General features: G+C 52.8%; 1 protein-coding gene and 1 pseudogene across 4 annotated transcripts in view; both read right to left on the reverse strand.

Annotated features, from left to right (window-relative positions):
• CACNA2D2 (calcium voltage-gated channel auxiliary subunit alpha2delta 2) overlaps positions 1-16,669 on the reverse strand; it is a 128,941-nt gene that overhangs the window by 26,549 nt on the left and 85,723 nt on the right. For all 4 annotated transcript variants that reach the window (XM_040646449.2, XM_015292786.4, XM_015292787.4 and 1 more), the window contains exon 4: positions 3,584-3,643. In XM_040646449.2, coding sequence (XP_040502383.1) covers positions 3,584-3,643 — 60 coding nt within the window. The remainder of the gene's footprint in view (positions 1-3,583; positions 3,644-16,669) is intronic.
• Positions 13,884-13,981, reverse strand: LOC112533385 (annotated as a pseudogene).

Consider the following 16,669-nt stretch of genomic DNA (forward strand, 5'->3'; position numbering starts at 1 on the left):
CACGCTGCCATGCTGGGCTTTTCTGCCATTCCCCAGTGAGTGATTCATTCTGTCCTTCCCCATTTGGCGAACGGTGCTCCCGTTTTCTCCCGAGTTTCATTTCTAATGGAGCTTGAAATGATCTGGGCTTTGTTATTTGCTTCCTTGTTTGCAGGTGGGAGTTATCGATGGAGGGCAGCCCGAGCTCCCCGTGCCACCTCTGTGCCACGGCACGGCACACTGTGGCACAGCACAGGAATCTTTCTGGGAAATATGGCTGTTGCAGCGGGCGATGTGGCTGGCTGTGGGAGCCATCCCATAATGCATGTGCTCAGAGGCAGGAACAGAACAGAAAGGTGAGTGTGGTGCTGACATGCGCAGAGCTCAGGAAGGGGTTATTGCCAAAAGATGATTATTTCCCACCTTTGGGATGGGACCCAGAGGGAAGCACTTTGCACCCGAAACATATGGAAGAGGGGGACTTCCTCACGTAGCAGGGAAAAATGCAGTGAGGAAGAGGAACTGGGAGAAAAACAACAGTAATAAACATTTTATGAAGCAGAAAATGGCTTATAAAGAAGTCAACTTTTAAAGGCAATTTATATAATCCTGCCAAGCGTACATAAATGTGGGAATGGGTCTCCGCAGCACCTCAGTGTCCCTTAAAGGGACAAAGAGCACTGCTGCCCAGCACATTGAACCCATCAACACCATGCCTTGATGTGTGTTGTGCAGGCTGCACTTCGTCACCATCCTGCAGAGCTGGCTGTGGTGCCTGCACTGCTGTGCATCACCTGCCCTGCACTCCAGCTGGGGACCCCATGGTGCAGGCATACACTGGGATTGCATGGTGGAATAACAGGGAGATGAGGATGGAGGAGCAGGGAAAGCCAGTTGCTGGGTGCTGTACCGGTGTTCTTACCGTCGTGCTTTGCATCTGGCTCTTGTCTGAGCTATGTGGCAAGCAGGGGATGGCAGCTGGTGTGCAGCAACATGGTGCTACTGGGGACAGGGATGTGGACACCTGGAGCATGGGGACAGCACCTGGGACACTGCTCCATGCCTCCCTGTGTGGGACAGAGGCCCTAGCTCTGACAGTGCAGCAGGCATGTCCCACACAGACCCCACGGGGCCCTGGCCATGCATCTTCGGACCAGAAACATCTCCTAGGGAGGGCTGGCAGGTCAACAGGAGCAGGGGTGGCTGTTCTGCTACTTGGACCCAAACAGCCTCCACGTGTTCTGCCCAGGATGCTCTGTGCATCCTGGGGAGGGCAGCCTCTGCAGGACATGGCCCTGGAATGGATGAAGTGTGTGATGACACGGAATGGAGGACAGGGCAGGGCGGGGTGGTGCACGGTGCAGAGCGGAGACACTTCCAGTGCCACCCAGGAAAGAAAGGGCCACCAGCGTGTGGCATGGGAACCAAAAGCCCCAGCACTGGTGAGGGAGAAGAAACTTTCCAAGCAGAGATCAGTGCTGTGTGATCGCTGGGAGCGGCCTCACAGCCCTCCTCGCTCCTGCTCCTGTTTCATTTTCCCCTGAACCTCCATAGCAACCCATCTGCAGTGAGCGACTCTAATGTTTAATGGTCCTGCCATTAGCACTAATGCATTGCAAACACTCAGCATCTGCCGTCGCGCATTCAGATGGAAACACAAAAATAACCACGCTCCGTGCAATCTGTCATAAACTCCAGCTCGAGGTTACAAAATGACACGCGGAGAGAGAAGGGAGAGCTGCAGCCAGGATGACCAGCAGCTGGCGGGAGGGAGGAGCACGGTGATGCTGCAGGCCCTACTGTGGTCCTTGGCACCTCACCCTGGTGGTGCTGCTCCGGTGGTGGGACCAGCAGGTCCCCATGGGCAGCACAGGCATGAGGTGGCAGCTGCACTTGGCAGCACGGCCCCAGCATCCCAGCAGCATCCCAGCAGCATCCCACCCGGCTCTGCGCTGCCCTGATAAAGCTGCGTGGTGACGCATGGCTGCGCATTGTTTCCAGGTGACTCGCTTCTAATTACCTTGATGAAGCGGTAGCAAACAGTGCTGTTAAAATATTTTTTCGATGAAAAGTGGGTTTCTGAAAGGTTTGTGCCACGAATGGCAAAATGAGCCAAGAGTTCCCAGTGCTGCAGCTGCTCCTGGCACATTGGTTACCACCAGGACTGACCCCCAGCCCATGAAGGCTCCAGAAAGGGAGAAAGTGATTTTGACTGCGGCACAGCAAAGGGAGGAAACGTGAGCTGAACACATAGAGCTGCTGCAGGGAGAGGTGCAGGGAGGGTTTTCCTGCAGGGTTCACATCCCTCTGTACCCCTGGAAGCTCAGCACACACAGGTGTCAGCCAGGCACAGCTGCTGGTGGGGCAGGGACAGGCTGGGAGCACCCATCATCTGGTAAGCAGGACTCAGCACCTTGCCTTGTCATCTGCTCCTCCTTCACCTTCTTTCCATGTTTACCTGTGCTTGGTGACCATCAACCATGGCAGGAGGGGCGATAGGAGCAGGATTTGCTTCAGTTTCTATTCTCCCCCCCACAGCTTCTCCTTCCACCTTTGTTTCCATTTGCATGTCCAGAGGAGCCCACTGACCACCCTATTTAGCAGCCAAGAGCTGTAAGGTGGCCAACCCCTCCATGCAGGTGGACATGGGCAGGTGCAGAGTCAGGACAGCGGCGCACAGGGACCAGCTGGCCAGCGCTGGAGGAGGGTTCCTTCTAAGGTAAATGCTACTGGGTCCATGTGGGGGGCTTGTCACACAGAAGGATGTGTCACAGGGTCAGGCAGCCCAGAGGTGACATCCCCTAGGACCAAAGCTCACCCTGAGCCAAGCCATTGCTTCAGGAATGGGGACAGAAAGGAAAAGGAGAGGCCACGGCTGTGGGACAGCACCAGCTGCACGTGGAGCCCTGGGGCTGCCAGCCTGGGGCCAATGATGTTTGCACTCAGAGGGACACTCACAGAGGTGGGGCTGTCCCCAGGCTGTCCCCTCAACCACTACAGTGGGCTCCTGGTGGCAGGGCAGGATCTGGTCCGGTCCTGAGGAAGTGGCTGGTGGACTTGGATTTTTTTACTGCAGGCTCCATTTGCACTGGAAGGAAAACAATCCTTCCTTCCTTTTGTATTATTGTTAGAATTTGAGAGCATTTCCAGGCAGAACACTTCAGATTCCCGCTGAGCGTTATCACTGCCATAATTACAAAGTCAAATGCAATCATTAAAACAACATCTTCTCTCTCCTAGCTGAGATTCGCTCCTTCCCCGGCAGCAGCCTGGCACTGCTGTCAGGTGCCTCGGGCACGTGAGCTGCTGCCCTTGCCCAGTGCCTGCCCTGAAAAACCAATCCTGAAACCCTGAGAAACCTCTCAGCAAGAATCCAAACCCTCACTTGGTTCAGCCTTCCCCTTCTTCCCACTCCCACCCAGCTGCAGACAAGCTCAGAATGGATTTGTCCACGTACCCTGTGGATGGGGATGGCGGTAGCTTTAAAATTCATGAGGAACCAAGGATAAGGAAGGAGGAGCTGAAGGATGGGGAGCAAGGTGGGGACAGGCATGTTACAGCGTGTGACCGCAGGGCACGTGGCCAGGGTGAGCTGAAGTCTTACCCGGATGTTGTCCTGCCAGTGGTGGGCCTTCTGGAACTTCTCTGCTGCGTTGGCCAGCCTCTGCAAAGACAGCAAGAGGGGAGAGTGAGTGTAGAGCTGGGTGGTGCCCACGCCATGGCTAGCCCCAGCTGCAGGCAGAGCTGAGAGCAGCTCCATGGGGCTCCTCCCGGTGCCCACAGCCTCCTTCCCCTCTCTGTGTTCCTAGCAGCCCTCTGCATACAGCAGCACTGCAGCCAGGAGCCCACAGCTGCTCTCCCTGCAGCGAGAGGCTCCCAGGCAGAGGCAGCCTCTAACCATGCTAAATGCACGGTGTTAATTAGCCATGAGACTGGCAAGGCTGTCTCATCCCAGGAAGGCTCCCTGGAGAGCTCAGCATCCTGAGGACGCAGCCAGCTGAGATGTGTCACTGCCGATGTCCCCAGGCACCCACTCCCCTGATGAAAGCGCGGTGGGAGCACGAGGGTCCCACACTGTTAGCCTGTTGTGCTCCCAGCTCACACCAGGCACAGTGTGCCCGCAGCTGAGCGCCTCGGCTGGGCACCACGCACATCAAAGCTCCGGGAGCACCGAGTGTGCAGTGCCATCGTACATCTTCCCACGGGGACAGCATGGCTTGTTCTTATCGGCTGCACAGGGACGAGTATTCCATCACAGCACTATCTCAGCCCGCACTGGTCAAAACTTTCTCCTTTAACCTTTTTCTATTTCTTGAAATTTCGATTTCCAAGCCTAAGTGCCTGCTTTTCACAGCCGGCATCTGTTGGGAGTTCAGCAACCCGTGGGGTGCTGCAGTGAAACCCGTCCTGCCCGGGTCGCTGGGAGAAGATCAGAGATAGCAAACATAAAAGTCAAATGTCTGCTTGTTTTGGGGGCAGTTTTGCCTGGGGGGGTTGGTGTTAGAAGAACTGTGGCCCAAATCCTGCACCCTCCCCCAGCCTCTCCGTGCTCTGCTTATGCACTGAGATGGCTGATTAAGGGCAAGCATTTATTCCGAGTCGTATTTAAGGCAGCAGTGATGAAATATGCATTTCTCTATACTTGATAAGAGCGTGTTTGTTTATTGCATGCCCAGGGAAGATTTATGGACATCTTTAACTATTCATTGCCTTGCGAGAAGTGCCTGGAGTGTTGCAAATGGTGCACTCGGTGACTGCTGCACCCACTACAGGCACTTCAATGGAATGTATTTTTCCTCTGGAAAATGTCAATTTGTCAAAGTCAATCTGGACAAAACTTTGTTTTTAAGAAAAAAAAAAAACCCAGATGTTCTTTTCTTCTTTGGATAATCAGTGCATTACAGGGATGGGGGAGGTGGCAGCAGGGTGGCACATGCCCCAGGGAGGGCAGAGCGTGGTGACAGGGATGGGCTGCAGGGCATCCCCATCTGTGCGCAACGAGTTCATCATGAGTAATGTGATTGGGATCGATACAGCTCAAGGATTATTTCTAATCCTTAATAACGATTAAACCATTATTTTACAAGTGCTGTGGATCAATCATTCCATCTTCAGCCCCGCTGCGTGCAGGGAGTGGAAGGCACTGCACGGCCCCCACCGTGCCCCCACCACTTCTGCATTCAGCGCGGTGCTCCTGTCCTCCAACCAAGGGAGCCCTGGGAAGCTTTCCCAGCTTTGCTTCACTACAGAGCATTCAGGGCACGTGCAGACACTGCATTTCACCCCGTCACTGCAACGCAGCAATGCAACGGTGGGGCAAAATGCAGCATCTGCACATGCCCAGGGTTGTTGGGCAGCGATGAAAGAAGACGACCCCTTTATATGCACATAGGGAATATAAATCTTTAGCAAACACTGTAAAGCAGCGAAGCATCTCATCCTGTAATAATCTCCGAGACAGTTGATCCCAGGGCTCTTATTACCCCAGCAGCTGGCATCTGAAATCCAGTCGGCAGCCGGCTTAGCCACGGCCGGGTATTGATCATGGAGCGGCTTCACAAAGCGCCGCAGCATTTTCCTATCAGAGCGCTAACCTGTTTGCCAATAACTCTTTCAGCCACATGGCACGGGAGGGAAACGGGCGGCCAGAGCCCACCTCTCCTCCTCTTCAACCTGAATATCTCTCATCCCTGGGGCTAGAAAGCAATGGAGCCATGTCTGCAGTGGGTTATCTTAAGGCACGTGCTGTGGATCAGCCGGGCTGCGTTTGAGATGAAGCCGGTGGCTTTTTGGGTGGACTCCGACAGCCAGACCCAGGCTGTACTGCACACAAGTGGAAGCATTTGGCTTGGCTTGGCGCGTGTGGAAGGACAGCCAGCGCACCACACCGCCTGTAGCTGCCGTCAGCCTGCTGACATCCCGCATCTGGTTAGACCGTGCTGAGGAGGATTTTGAGGCATTTTCAAAATAATTGCGAGAGTTTTCTGTTTGTGCCGAGCGGCCAATTAGGCAGTTTGCAAACAAAGTGAAATCACAAAAATTCGCAGCGCCGCGTGCCGCGTTTCAAGTCCATTATTAGGAATTTACACCAGGGAAACGTCAGCAAAAGCTTCTGGAGTCTGACTGCTGGTGATGGTGGCATTCCCATCATGCCAGGAAAATCCACATCCAGAGGAAAGAACAGGAGGTGGGTGAAAAATGAACTGAGACAGCATGGAGAAGGGAATGGCGTGTCCTGCAAACTTAGCAGCCACCTGTATGACAGCTGTGCCTTCGTCCTCCTCAGCACCCCGAGGGATGGAGCCAGGCTGTGGGATATGGGAGCGGGACACCCTGCTGGCGTAACCAGAGCGGCTCCTCCTCCCTCTCCTTCACCAGCCTGCCATTCCCGCTTCACAAAGAGCAGCTTGAGCCAGGGAAAGGGGCCCAGTGTGCAGCCACCTACCCCTCTCCGGGGTCTTTATTCACTGTGCCTGAAATGTGCCCCTGACCTCGTCCTGCAGCACCACTGCTGGGATTGCGGGGGCCTTCCCTCCATCCCTCCATCCCTCCATCCCTCCATCCCTCCATCCACCTCGCTGCTACACGCAGGGAGCAGGACGGCCTGACACTTGCTGTTTAAAGACCAGGCTGGGGGAGGAGAAGGAGCGGGAGAGCTCCCCGAAGGGAAAAGCCATCAGCTGGAACAAGATTTCAACAACTACACATTTCTTGACCTTTTCCACAGTCGTATCTTAAATGTTGCACGGCCGAATGTGATAAAAAGAAAAAAAAAATTAATAAAATAGATTTCATTTTTTAAAAAAGGTCAGGACATGTGTTACAGGGAAAAACTCATTTAGGTGCATGCCTTCCCCCTCGCCGACCTGGAGGGCCCCTTGCTGCCTCGCACCTCTGTGCACATCACACTCAGGGCTCAGCTGTAGGGCTGGGACCATGAGCTCAGAGACGCTGACAAATGCTGGGGAGCTGCCCACACCCAGGGGGATGCTGTGTGCCTAACCCAGAGAGACACAGAGATGATGCCAGGCTCCTCTCCTTGCTGCTGCTCCATGTCAGGCTCAAACATGTCCCCGAATCCTTATGTGGTGCAGTGCCCCAAAACTCAGCCCCCACACCTGCACTCTCCTACCCACAACGCTGGCTGCGTGGATGGCTTGGCACCACAGATGCCCACCCCAATGACCTTTCCACGGGGGTTGGCAGAAGTCAGGGGCACAGTCAGAGCCACAGGGGCACAGTCCTGGTGACGGATGTTTTAAAGAGAAATGTTATTTCAAAGCTGTCCCCCCTGGTGGGCACAGAACCAAAAGCATCCCAGATGAAGGCTGCAGACCTCTCTGTTGTTATTATAGAACCATAGGATAATTAAGTTTGGAAAAGATCACTAATATCATCTAGTCCAACCATCACCCCGTCCCCGCTACCCATGTCGCTCAACGCCTCCAGGGACGGACACTCCACCACCTCCCTGGGCAGCCCATTCCAATACCTCACCACTCTTTCTGAGAATAAATTTTTCCTGATATCCAACCTTATGCTCAGCGATTGGAGAAGACTTCTGTCAACCTCTTCCTCCTTTCACCATTCTCTGTTATTTTTACTTGTTAAGAACAAAACAGAACTTAGCGAAAAAAATTTAACAGCTGAGATAACATTATACTAAGTTATTAAGTGGTGACAATGGGGGATAAATACAGCATATAGCCCATTCTATAGCACCACCGCCAGGACAGATCAAAGCCAAATGCAGAGTGAATGGAGAGTAGCTTATGAAGGGGAGCACTGATGTATGCAAATGCAATACCTGCTGTGCAGCCGGGGAGGGACTAACATACAGGTGCAGGAGAGGTAAGCTGTGAGGGTAGGAAGGAAAGGTGGGGAACAGCAAGGCCCCTGCTCCTTTGTGCTGGGCAAGTGATAGGGTGAGAGGAAACAGCCTTGAGTTGCACCCGGGCAGGTTTAGACGAGATATCAGGAAGAATTTCTGCACTGAGCGGGTGGTCAGGCACTGGGATGGGATATCTAGGGTGAGTCCCCAGCCCTGGAGGTATTTCAGAGACACGTGGGTGTAGCACTGAGGGACATGGTATAGTGGTGGACCTGGTAGCGTTATTTGATGATTGGAAGTGATGATCTCATGAGTCTTTTTCAGTCTAAATGATTCCATGATTCCATCTGCGATGTAGTACCCCCATGCAACTCCGCTTGCCCTATGATTTCCGCAAGTGCTCAGCCAAGCACAATCAGTCTGAATTGGATGAGAATTTCCTCCAGCATCCTGGAGGATGTCCCCTCTGTGCTCACTAACATCCCACAGGGCATCTCAGCCCTGTGCCCAGCTGGCAGCCTGGCACAAGCCTAGTTCAGCTTCTAGGGGAGCCACTCCACAGCACGCAGAAGCTTTCTGAAGTGAGCCTTGGCCTTGGGGTCCCCATGGGCCAACCTTACTGGGGAACTGCCAGAGGACACCAGAGAGCAGCATGGAGACACTGGGGAGCAGCCTGGGGACATCGAGGAGCAGCATGGAGACGCTGGGGAGGAGTGTGTGGACACTGAGGAGCAGCCTGGGGACAATGGGGTGCAGCCTGGGGGCATCAAGGAGCAGCACAAAGACATTAGGGAGCAGGCCAGGGACACTGGGGAGCAGCAGAAACCTCAGAAATAGGTGGCCAGACTTCACAGCTTGGAGCACTCATGAAAGCCACAAAAAAAAAGGGTCAGCAATGATGGTGCTGAGCAGCACTACTCGCCTCTGCATGCCCGGTCATGGCTCTTTCTGCTGGCCTGGATTTCTTCTGCTCTGCTTCAGCCAGCACAGGCTTCCCTGCTGTTCCAGCAGCTCTGACTCTCCTAAGACGTTATTTTTACACTTCTCTTAAAATACAACGCTAAGAGAGGCTTCTTGACTATATTAACATTAGGAATCTAATCAGCAATCAGACAGCTCATAATTTTCTGATTAGCTCTGATTATACTCAATCTTTAGGAAAGGAAAAAAAAAAAAAAAGGAGGAAAGAGGAAAAAAAAAAAGGAAAAATATAAAAATATTCTCTGCTCCCCAATTCTCTTGACAGGGCACAAAGCCATGGCAGCAGCAGCGCTGTGGTCTCTGTCCCAGCAGGACCCGGTCACAGTGATGCAGGAAGATGCCCAATAATCTGTGTCACCACACATCTTCCCTTGGTCTTCCTGGGCTCAGCCTGGATGTTGTCTCAAAGAAGGTGCAGCACAGGGAATGAAGAACACACCAAGAGCTAATAGAGATGGAGCAGTACAGCTCCGTGGCACAACATCTCGGCTCACCTGCTGAAAGTCAGGGGAGGAGGATGCTGGAGAGGAAGGAGGTGATCTGCCTGGCCTCAGCCAAAGGGAAGAACTAGAAGGAGGAGCTTCTCCTGGAGAAGAGGAGGAGGAGGAGGCTGACGAGTGTTGGATGGAAGTGCTTTGTGGCACCTCGCAGGGAGAGATCCTGAAGAGAAGTGCCTGCTGCGGGGCACATGATGAAACCTGAGGGCAAGCTGCTCCTGCACGAGCTGACAGGGGTGGATCTGAGCAGATGGTGGGCCCAGGGCTGGGGTCTGTGCCTGGGGCCTTGGACTGCCCTTGGGGTTGGAGCCTGGAGCTAGGCCTGGGGCCTAGGGGCTGGGCCTGCGGCCTGGTGCTTGGGACCTGGGCCTGGGGCCTGGAGCTGAGGTTGCGCCAGCCTCCCCTCACACCAGACCCTGCTGAGGGGCTTCTCAGCAGACCTGCTCCCAGCTGCAGCAAGTGACACTGCGAAGCATGAGATTTAATTATTGGCATTGAGGTCATGGCCTGCATAGCTACAGGTGAAATAAATGCTCCGAAAATTATCCAGCTGGCTCCTTCGGGCAGCTGCTGCGCTGACACTGCCTCACAGTGCCCCATGACCTGCAGAAGAGCTGGTGGCAAGCCCCATGCAGCAATCACCAGGAGCCATGTGGAAGAGCCAAGAAGTGTCACGTGGGATCACAAAGCGTCTTCATGCCTCAACGACAGGCCCAACCATGGAAGCTGCACCCTATAGGCAGTGGCACGCTGTGGCCAGCCCCAAATCAAGTTGTGATGGAGGGGCAGTCCCCACAGGACTTGTGCCCAGCCCTGTTCTCACCTCCCATAGCATGCGCTGCACACCCACACAGACCTGACGGCAGCGGGTAGAGCTCTGCTATTAACCAAGTTCATGTGGACGGGGCCTTCCCCCTCCCCGTGCCAGGAAAGTCTCCTCCTTACACTCCAAACCCTGTAATCACATCCGCAGAGCCCTCTTTTGTAAAGCAGCCTCGCAGATGTAATTAGTTTGAGGTGACCTCGGGAAAAAAAAAAAGTTCAAGTTTAAAAAGAAAATCTCTCCGGTTAATGCTATGCAAATTGCCAGAGAGGCAATCAGGCTGACTTTTAAACACTGGCCCCCGTCGGAATGGCTCACAAGACAGCCTCATTGTCTCTCTATCAATTTGCATCTCGTTACCCACAATGCGCCATGCTGGAGGTAACCTTTTGGGGAGTGTGTGGCGGCGGTGTGCAGGCTGGGGACAGCATGGGGACTCGTGTTTACATGGCCCACTGTGGCTGGGTGACTGGTGAGGGGCTGAGGCTGCCACCCTGCTGCCTCTGGGCTGCAGAGCATTACTCTGCCTGCACCCTGCTGCCTGCACACAGTCCTCACCAAGCAGCAGCCAGGGTTGTTTCTTCATTTGGATGGAGCCACACAGCCCTGAGCTCCACCATGAGCAGTCCCATGGGCACTCCCATGCTGTCAGTGCTACCCGTGCACCCAGCAGCTCCTCCTGCACCAGGGCAAGCTCGCTCCTAGCCTGCCTTCCCCCGCCTAGAGGTGCTTCCCAGAATCCTCGTGCACTTCTTACGTCCTTGCCAACCCTGACTGCCGTTGGGAGATGGTGCAAAAATAGCTTTTTTCTCTAGGAAGGGATTTAAGGAGATGTCGCAAGCAGTGCACGCCAGCAGCACAACTCAGCCTTTTCCAAATGCTGTGCAGAAGGAACCGGTTTCCAACAAAACAGAGCCAGCCTCTTTCTGCTATTTTAAGCCTTCCCTGCAACAGGAACAGCAGTATCTGCATTCCCTAAACACCAAAGAGCAGAAACTTCTGCAAGTTACCTTGGGAGCGCTCCCATTTCTGAGCACCCTCTGCCAGGCAAGCGGCCCCATGGTGTGTTGCTTCGTGCTCTGCCGACGAGGCAGGGACCCTCTGCCAACACACCATACCACCCCCGCCGCCCTGGCTGGAGGTGCCAAGGCAACAAAAGGGCTTTTAATAGACAGGAGAGCACCACTGCGCTGAAGAAAACCCGATCATTTAAAACCCTTCTGAATAATGGCACTGCCTCCCCGCTGCTCAAATCAGCCTCGGCATTTTGTTATTATGATAACTAAATACAGAAGATTTTAACAGCTGGAAACGCGGCAACAATATTTAAAAGAGTTTTTTAAATTGTTGGTATTTGATTCAATAATGGTAATGGGCTTTTTTTTTTTTTCCTTTTTTTTTTTTTTTTCTTTTAAAGGAAAGGATTGTGCACGGTGCCATCAGGCTGCAAACTCAGCTCCTGCCTTGCAATGGCGGTCACTTAATGCACTGCACGACCAGGGCTGGCTGTGCCAAAATCATGGCTCTCCGCTCGGACCCTGCACTTGTGCCGTGTTGCTGCCTCCAGAGCCTGGCTGGGACAAGGGAGGCACAAAACTGAGAAGTGCTGCTCAGTGTGGCACAGCCGCAGTGTACGCAGCACTCTCCAGATGTGCCCGTGGTGCAGCCAGCCTCCTTCCTCCCAGCGGTCCCAGCAGTGTGCCATCCATGGGCTGGGGAAGTCCAGCTGGGGAGTCCTCACTGCCATCCATTTATAATGTGCAACCAAGGGATTAGAAGAAGACTGCCAGTGTCAGCATGAATAAAATATGATATAGTGTTCTGAGCACGTTTTTTGCGTTGTGTCATGCCAATTGCAGTAAGCTCAGCTAGCAGCAGCTCACATAGCACCGAGTGGCACGGTGAGTCCTGCTCTGTCCCATCCCAGGGATCCCCCTCTGTCTGACAGCTGCAACAATCCCCCTGAACTTAATTGCTTTTTTGTGGGACTGTTCTCTTCACTGACTCTAAGCTGAACAAAGCAGGCTTTGGAAATATCAGCAGAAACAAAGCAAGGAGAGCACAGGTGGCCCCAAGCAGCCAGGCTGCGCTGAGGACACTGATAGCACTGCCATCAGCCAACACACTGCAAGACCAACCTCGCCAGGGCCAAATACACCCTAGTCCTGTGTTTATGCTCATCCCAAAATGTCAGCACCACTGCTCTCCCAGACAGGTGCACGTGGCAGCTCCTTCCCCAGCCCCTCAGGGCACTGTCACTTGAGTCCCCCTGGTTTTGGGAATGGGGACTCACCAACTCTGAAGCCAGGTGCACCCCTGCAGCCAGTCCGGCAGCACCCAAGGGCAAGACAAGATGGGACAGCAGGCAGCTGGAATGGGAAGGATGCGGGGGACAAAATGAGAGCATGGGGTGAAGAGCAGAATAAATAGCAAGGGCAGGGAAAGTGGAGAGGAGGGGCTGCTGCTGGAGGGAGCCAAGTGCTGTTTAATGCCTCATTCAGGGCCCTGCTGCCCTTCACCCTGATGCCTATTTAATGTCATCCCATTCAGCGAGTGAACGTATGATCTGGTAATTATCTTTCACTTACAAAAGAGCATCTCTGTGTCACAAATACTCCCCTTTCTGGCTCTGCCACAGATCGATATCTCCTCAAGGCCTTCGCCATTGTTTGGGGGAATGGAATTGATTTCTGAGAGGAGTGAGGGGAGGACAAATATATAAATAAGTGCTGCACAGATGTGGCTCAGCGCAGCCCTTCTGGAGGCTGCAGAGGGAAGCAAAAGGAAGGGCAAGGATCCCGTCATGGCTTGTGCCATGCCTGCTCTGCCCGCCCCTGCTGCACTGACTGCCCACTGATTTCTTGCCCAGAGCACCCGCAGCGTTAGTCTACAGATGATAGAATCATAGAATATCCCAAGTTGAAAGGGACCCATAAGGATCATTGAGTCCAACCCGTGGCTCCACACAGGGCCGCTCAAAAATCAGACCATATGTCAGGGAGTGCTGCCCAGATGCTTCTTGAACTCCAACAAGCTCAGTACCGTGACCACTGCTCTTGGGAGCATGTTCCAGTGCCCAGCCACCCTCTGGTGGAGATCTGTTTCCTGATACCCAACCTGAGCCTCCCCTGTCACAGCTTCATGACGTTCTCTCAGGTTCTATTGCTGTGAGCAGAGAGACGAGATCAGTGCGTGTCCCTCTACTTCCCCTTGTAAGGAAGCCGTAGTCCATGATGAGGTCTCTCCTCAGCCTCTTCTTCTTTAGATTGAACAAACCAAGAGACTTCAGCCACTCCTCATACATCTTCCCCTCTAGGCTAGACCCGTCACCATCTTTGTAGCCCTCCTTTGGACACTCTCTAATAGTTTTATGTCCTTTTATACTGCACTTAAGGTGAGACTGTACCAGTGTGGTACAGAGTGGGACAATCATTTCCTTCTCTGGCTAGCAATGCTGTGCTTGATGCACCCCAGGGCACTGTTGGCCTTTCTGGCTGCCTGAGTGCACTGTTGACTCATGTTCACTTGCTGTTGACCAAGACCCCCAGATCCCTCTCAACAGGGCTGCCCTCTAACATCTCATCCATCTCATCCCCCAGTCTACATACATAGACAAGGTTGCCCCTTCCCAGGTGCAGAATCTGGCACTTGCTTTTGTTAAACTTCATGCAGTTGGTGATTGCCCAGCTCTCCAATTTGTCTAGATGTCTCTGTATGGCCTCTCTACCCTCGATGGAGTCAACAGCTCCTCCCAATTTATTATCATCAACAAAAAAAAGTGGAACACTTCATGAATTTGCGTGTCATCCTTGTGCAGGGGCCATGCTAACCTTCTCTAAATTGTTCCAATTTTAGTGACATGTATATACAAATGATAGCTTTCAGAATCATGACGTATAGGATAAATACAATTAAACCTTGTGGTTGATTGATTCAGGGCTTCCAAAGCTTTGGGGTCCTGTCAAGTCATTCTTTCAGGTCTTCTTGACTCTGAGACTCTTGGAAGGAAGGAGCCCACATTCTTTTAAGCGAGAGCTGAGAACCCAGACATGGGTGCAGAGAAAAAGCTGTCCTGTGGGCTGCTGCCCAGCAAGAGGTGGGTGGAAGCTGCTACAAAGGGCTTGAATACGAGAATACCAATAGGTGTAACAGTGATGCAGGAGATGTGGCCCATGATACAGCATTACTTCAAGAAAGGAAAGATGATGACCATGGGCTGATGGCAGAGGAACCACTGAAATGGGGCAGGAGGAGCCCTGTGAGGTCCACCCATAGGGTCCCTCTCTGTCCAAGCAAGGCCAACCCCTCCTGGATGAGCACTTCCCAGACTGTTTTCAAAAAGCTGCCAGTGCCAGAGATCCCACAGCCTCCCCAGGCAATCTATCCCAGTGCTTAACTAGTCTTACACTGCCAAGTTTTTCTTAATATCAAAGGTAAATTTTTCCTGCTGCAATTTAAGATGATTACTTCCCATACCATCTCCAGGGCGCTCGGGGAACGGTTCATTACTTTCTCCTTCCCTGCAACAGGAACATTTTATGTATTTGAAGGCTGTTACCGTCTTTTACCTCGGCCTTCTCCTGACAAAACAATCCCATTATTCTGGTATCTCAAACAGGCTCTTGCTTTCTGGTCCTCTGGTTGCTCTCTGTCCTTCTGTGCTTGTCTGCCATTTCTCTGCATCCCTCTGGAAGAACGCTGCTGGCAGCAGGACCAGCAGTGAAGGTGGTGCTCCCTCACCTGTGCCAGTCACCATCAGATGGGCACTTGTCATCTCTTGGCAGTGCTGAGCCATGCCAAGTCTGCAGTCCAGTAGAACCACCCCTATCTATTTCAATCTTCCCCATCACATCTTAATGTTTTGTTGTTCAAATGAGAGGAAAGGAAAAAAAAATCTGAGAAGGTGGAGATGTGCCACAAGGAAACCCGTGGCAAAGCCTTTCTTCCTCTAAAAATGCATTTGTTCACCTCTGTGGACTTGGATGCTGGTGGCTGTAAAGCACTGCTCAGCTGATGGTGTCTCCTGAGTCCTGAAAAGCAAACACATCTCAAAGTAAAGCTCTTCCCTGCAGCGAGTCCTTCAGCACAGGGCACAAACCAGAGGGCTCTGTGCTTTGAAAAATGACTTCCAGGCAGGACTTGGATTTTGCACAAGCCCACATGCCTATTCCCAAGCAGTCGGACTGATGGCCAGGGAGATGTCAGCTTGCAGCTGCTCTGACCTGATCTGCTTTTACCTGGTCAGTCTGGAGAAGGAGAAATGAGAGAGGATGGGAAAGAGCACAAAGGGAAGGAGAAGGACGCCTTCCGATGCACAGCACCAAAATTCTGGCTATGGGAGGTGACAGTGGAGTGTGCCAAATAGGAGTGCATACAGAGTGAGAGGATGGCAATCCTCTACTGAGGGGAGACCTCCAGCAGAACGGGGCTGGATGACCATGCAGGTAGCTTGGGAAGGAATCAATTTGTTTGGGAGATCCAACAGCTCATCAGCAGATGACATTCAGGGCAAGCACATACAAGGTGGTGCTTCTTGAGAGCAACAATTAGGACTCATCACGTGTGCTGATGGAGCTCAAAATGAACCGCAGCCACTCAAGGAAGAGATCGCGGCACACTGTAGCACAAACATCTCAGTGGGAGTGATGGCCCAAAGATGTGAGTTTGTGCTCAGGAGCGGGTGGTAAATAAAGCTGTCACATCAGGCAGCAGGCCTATACATCAGTGGGTCCCTCAGCTGTGACAGCACACGGTCCTGCTGGTGCCAGGCAGGCAGCAGGCAGTGTAGGGAGGGAGGAGTGTGACTGCTCAACATGGGGGGCAGCTGCAGGTGGGAGAGGCACAGGGGATGCGATTCACCTGCAGGAAGCAGCGCGTTAAAAAGAAGCAGAAACGCCACATAATGCAAAGGTGCCTCTGAGCTCAGCTATGGAAATGCTCAAATCCGATGCCAAGAAGCACTGCTCCCCGTGGAACTCAGTGCCTCGAGACGTAGGGGACACGAAGGTTTTTTTTAAGGAACAAAAATCAAATTAATCAGAGTATCATCAGTTATGCGAGCTGAGATCAAAGTACAGAGGAATAGAAGTGCTATCACTCAAGGATTTATACTTCCCAAGTAACTGCTTAGGATTAGAAAGAAATTTCAATAATCTGCCAGCTAAGTATGCACTGCAAGAGTAATAATCCCTCTCTCCAAACATCTGCTATCAGCTACTAATGGGGATGGTAAGAAGCCAGGTGGATCATAAACCCGACCCGATCCGAGCACAACCACAGAAGTGGGCTGTGCAGTCACCACTGCGGGGTTATCCCATCACCGCCCCACACCACTGCAGGAGCACAGTGCCTCATCCTGGAGCTCCACTGAGCAACCCACCCATAAGGCAGCGAGTCCTGCGGGCTCCCGTGCTATTGATTTTGATATTATGGGCTGTAAACATTTCTAGCTGCACCCTGCAATCATGCAGTGTATATACAACCGGGAGGAGAAATGCGAGCAGCACCTCAGCCGTAGTTCTACGGTTTTGTAGCATGAATTTGAGCTGCACCTTGATG

Source organism: Gallus gallus, chromosome 12 (assembly GCF_016699485.2).
Source record: "Gallus gallus isolate bGalGal1 chromosome 12, bGalGal1.mat.broiler.GRCg7b, whole genome shotgun sequence".
Classification (NCBI taxonomy): domain Eukaryota; kingdom Metazoa; phylum Chordata; class Aves; order Galliformes; family Phasianidae; genus Gallus; species Gallus gallus.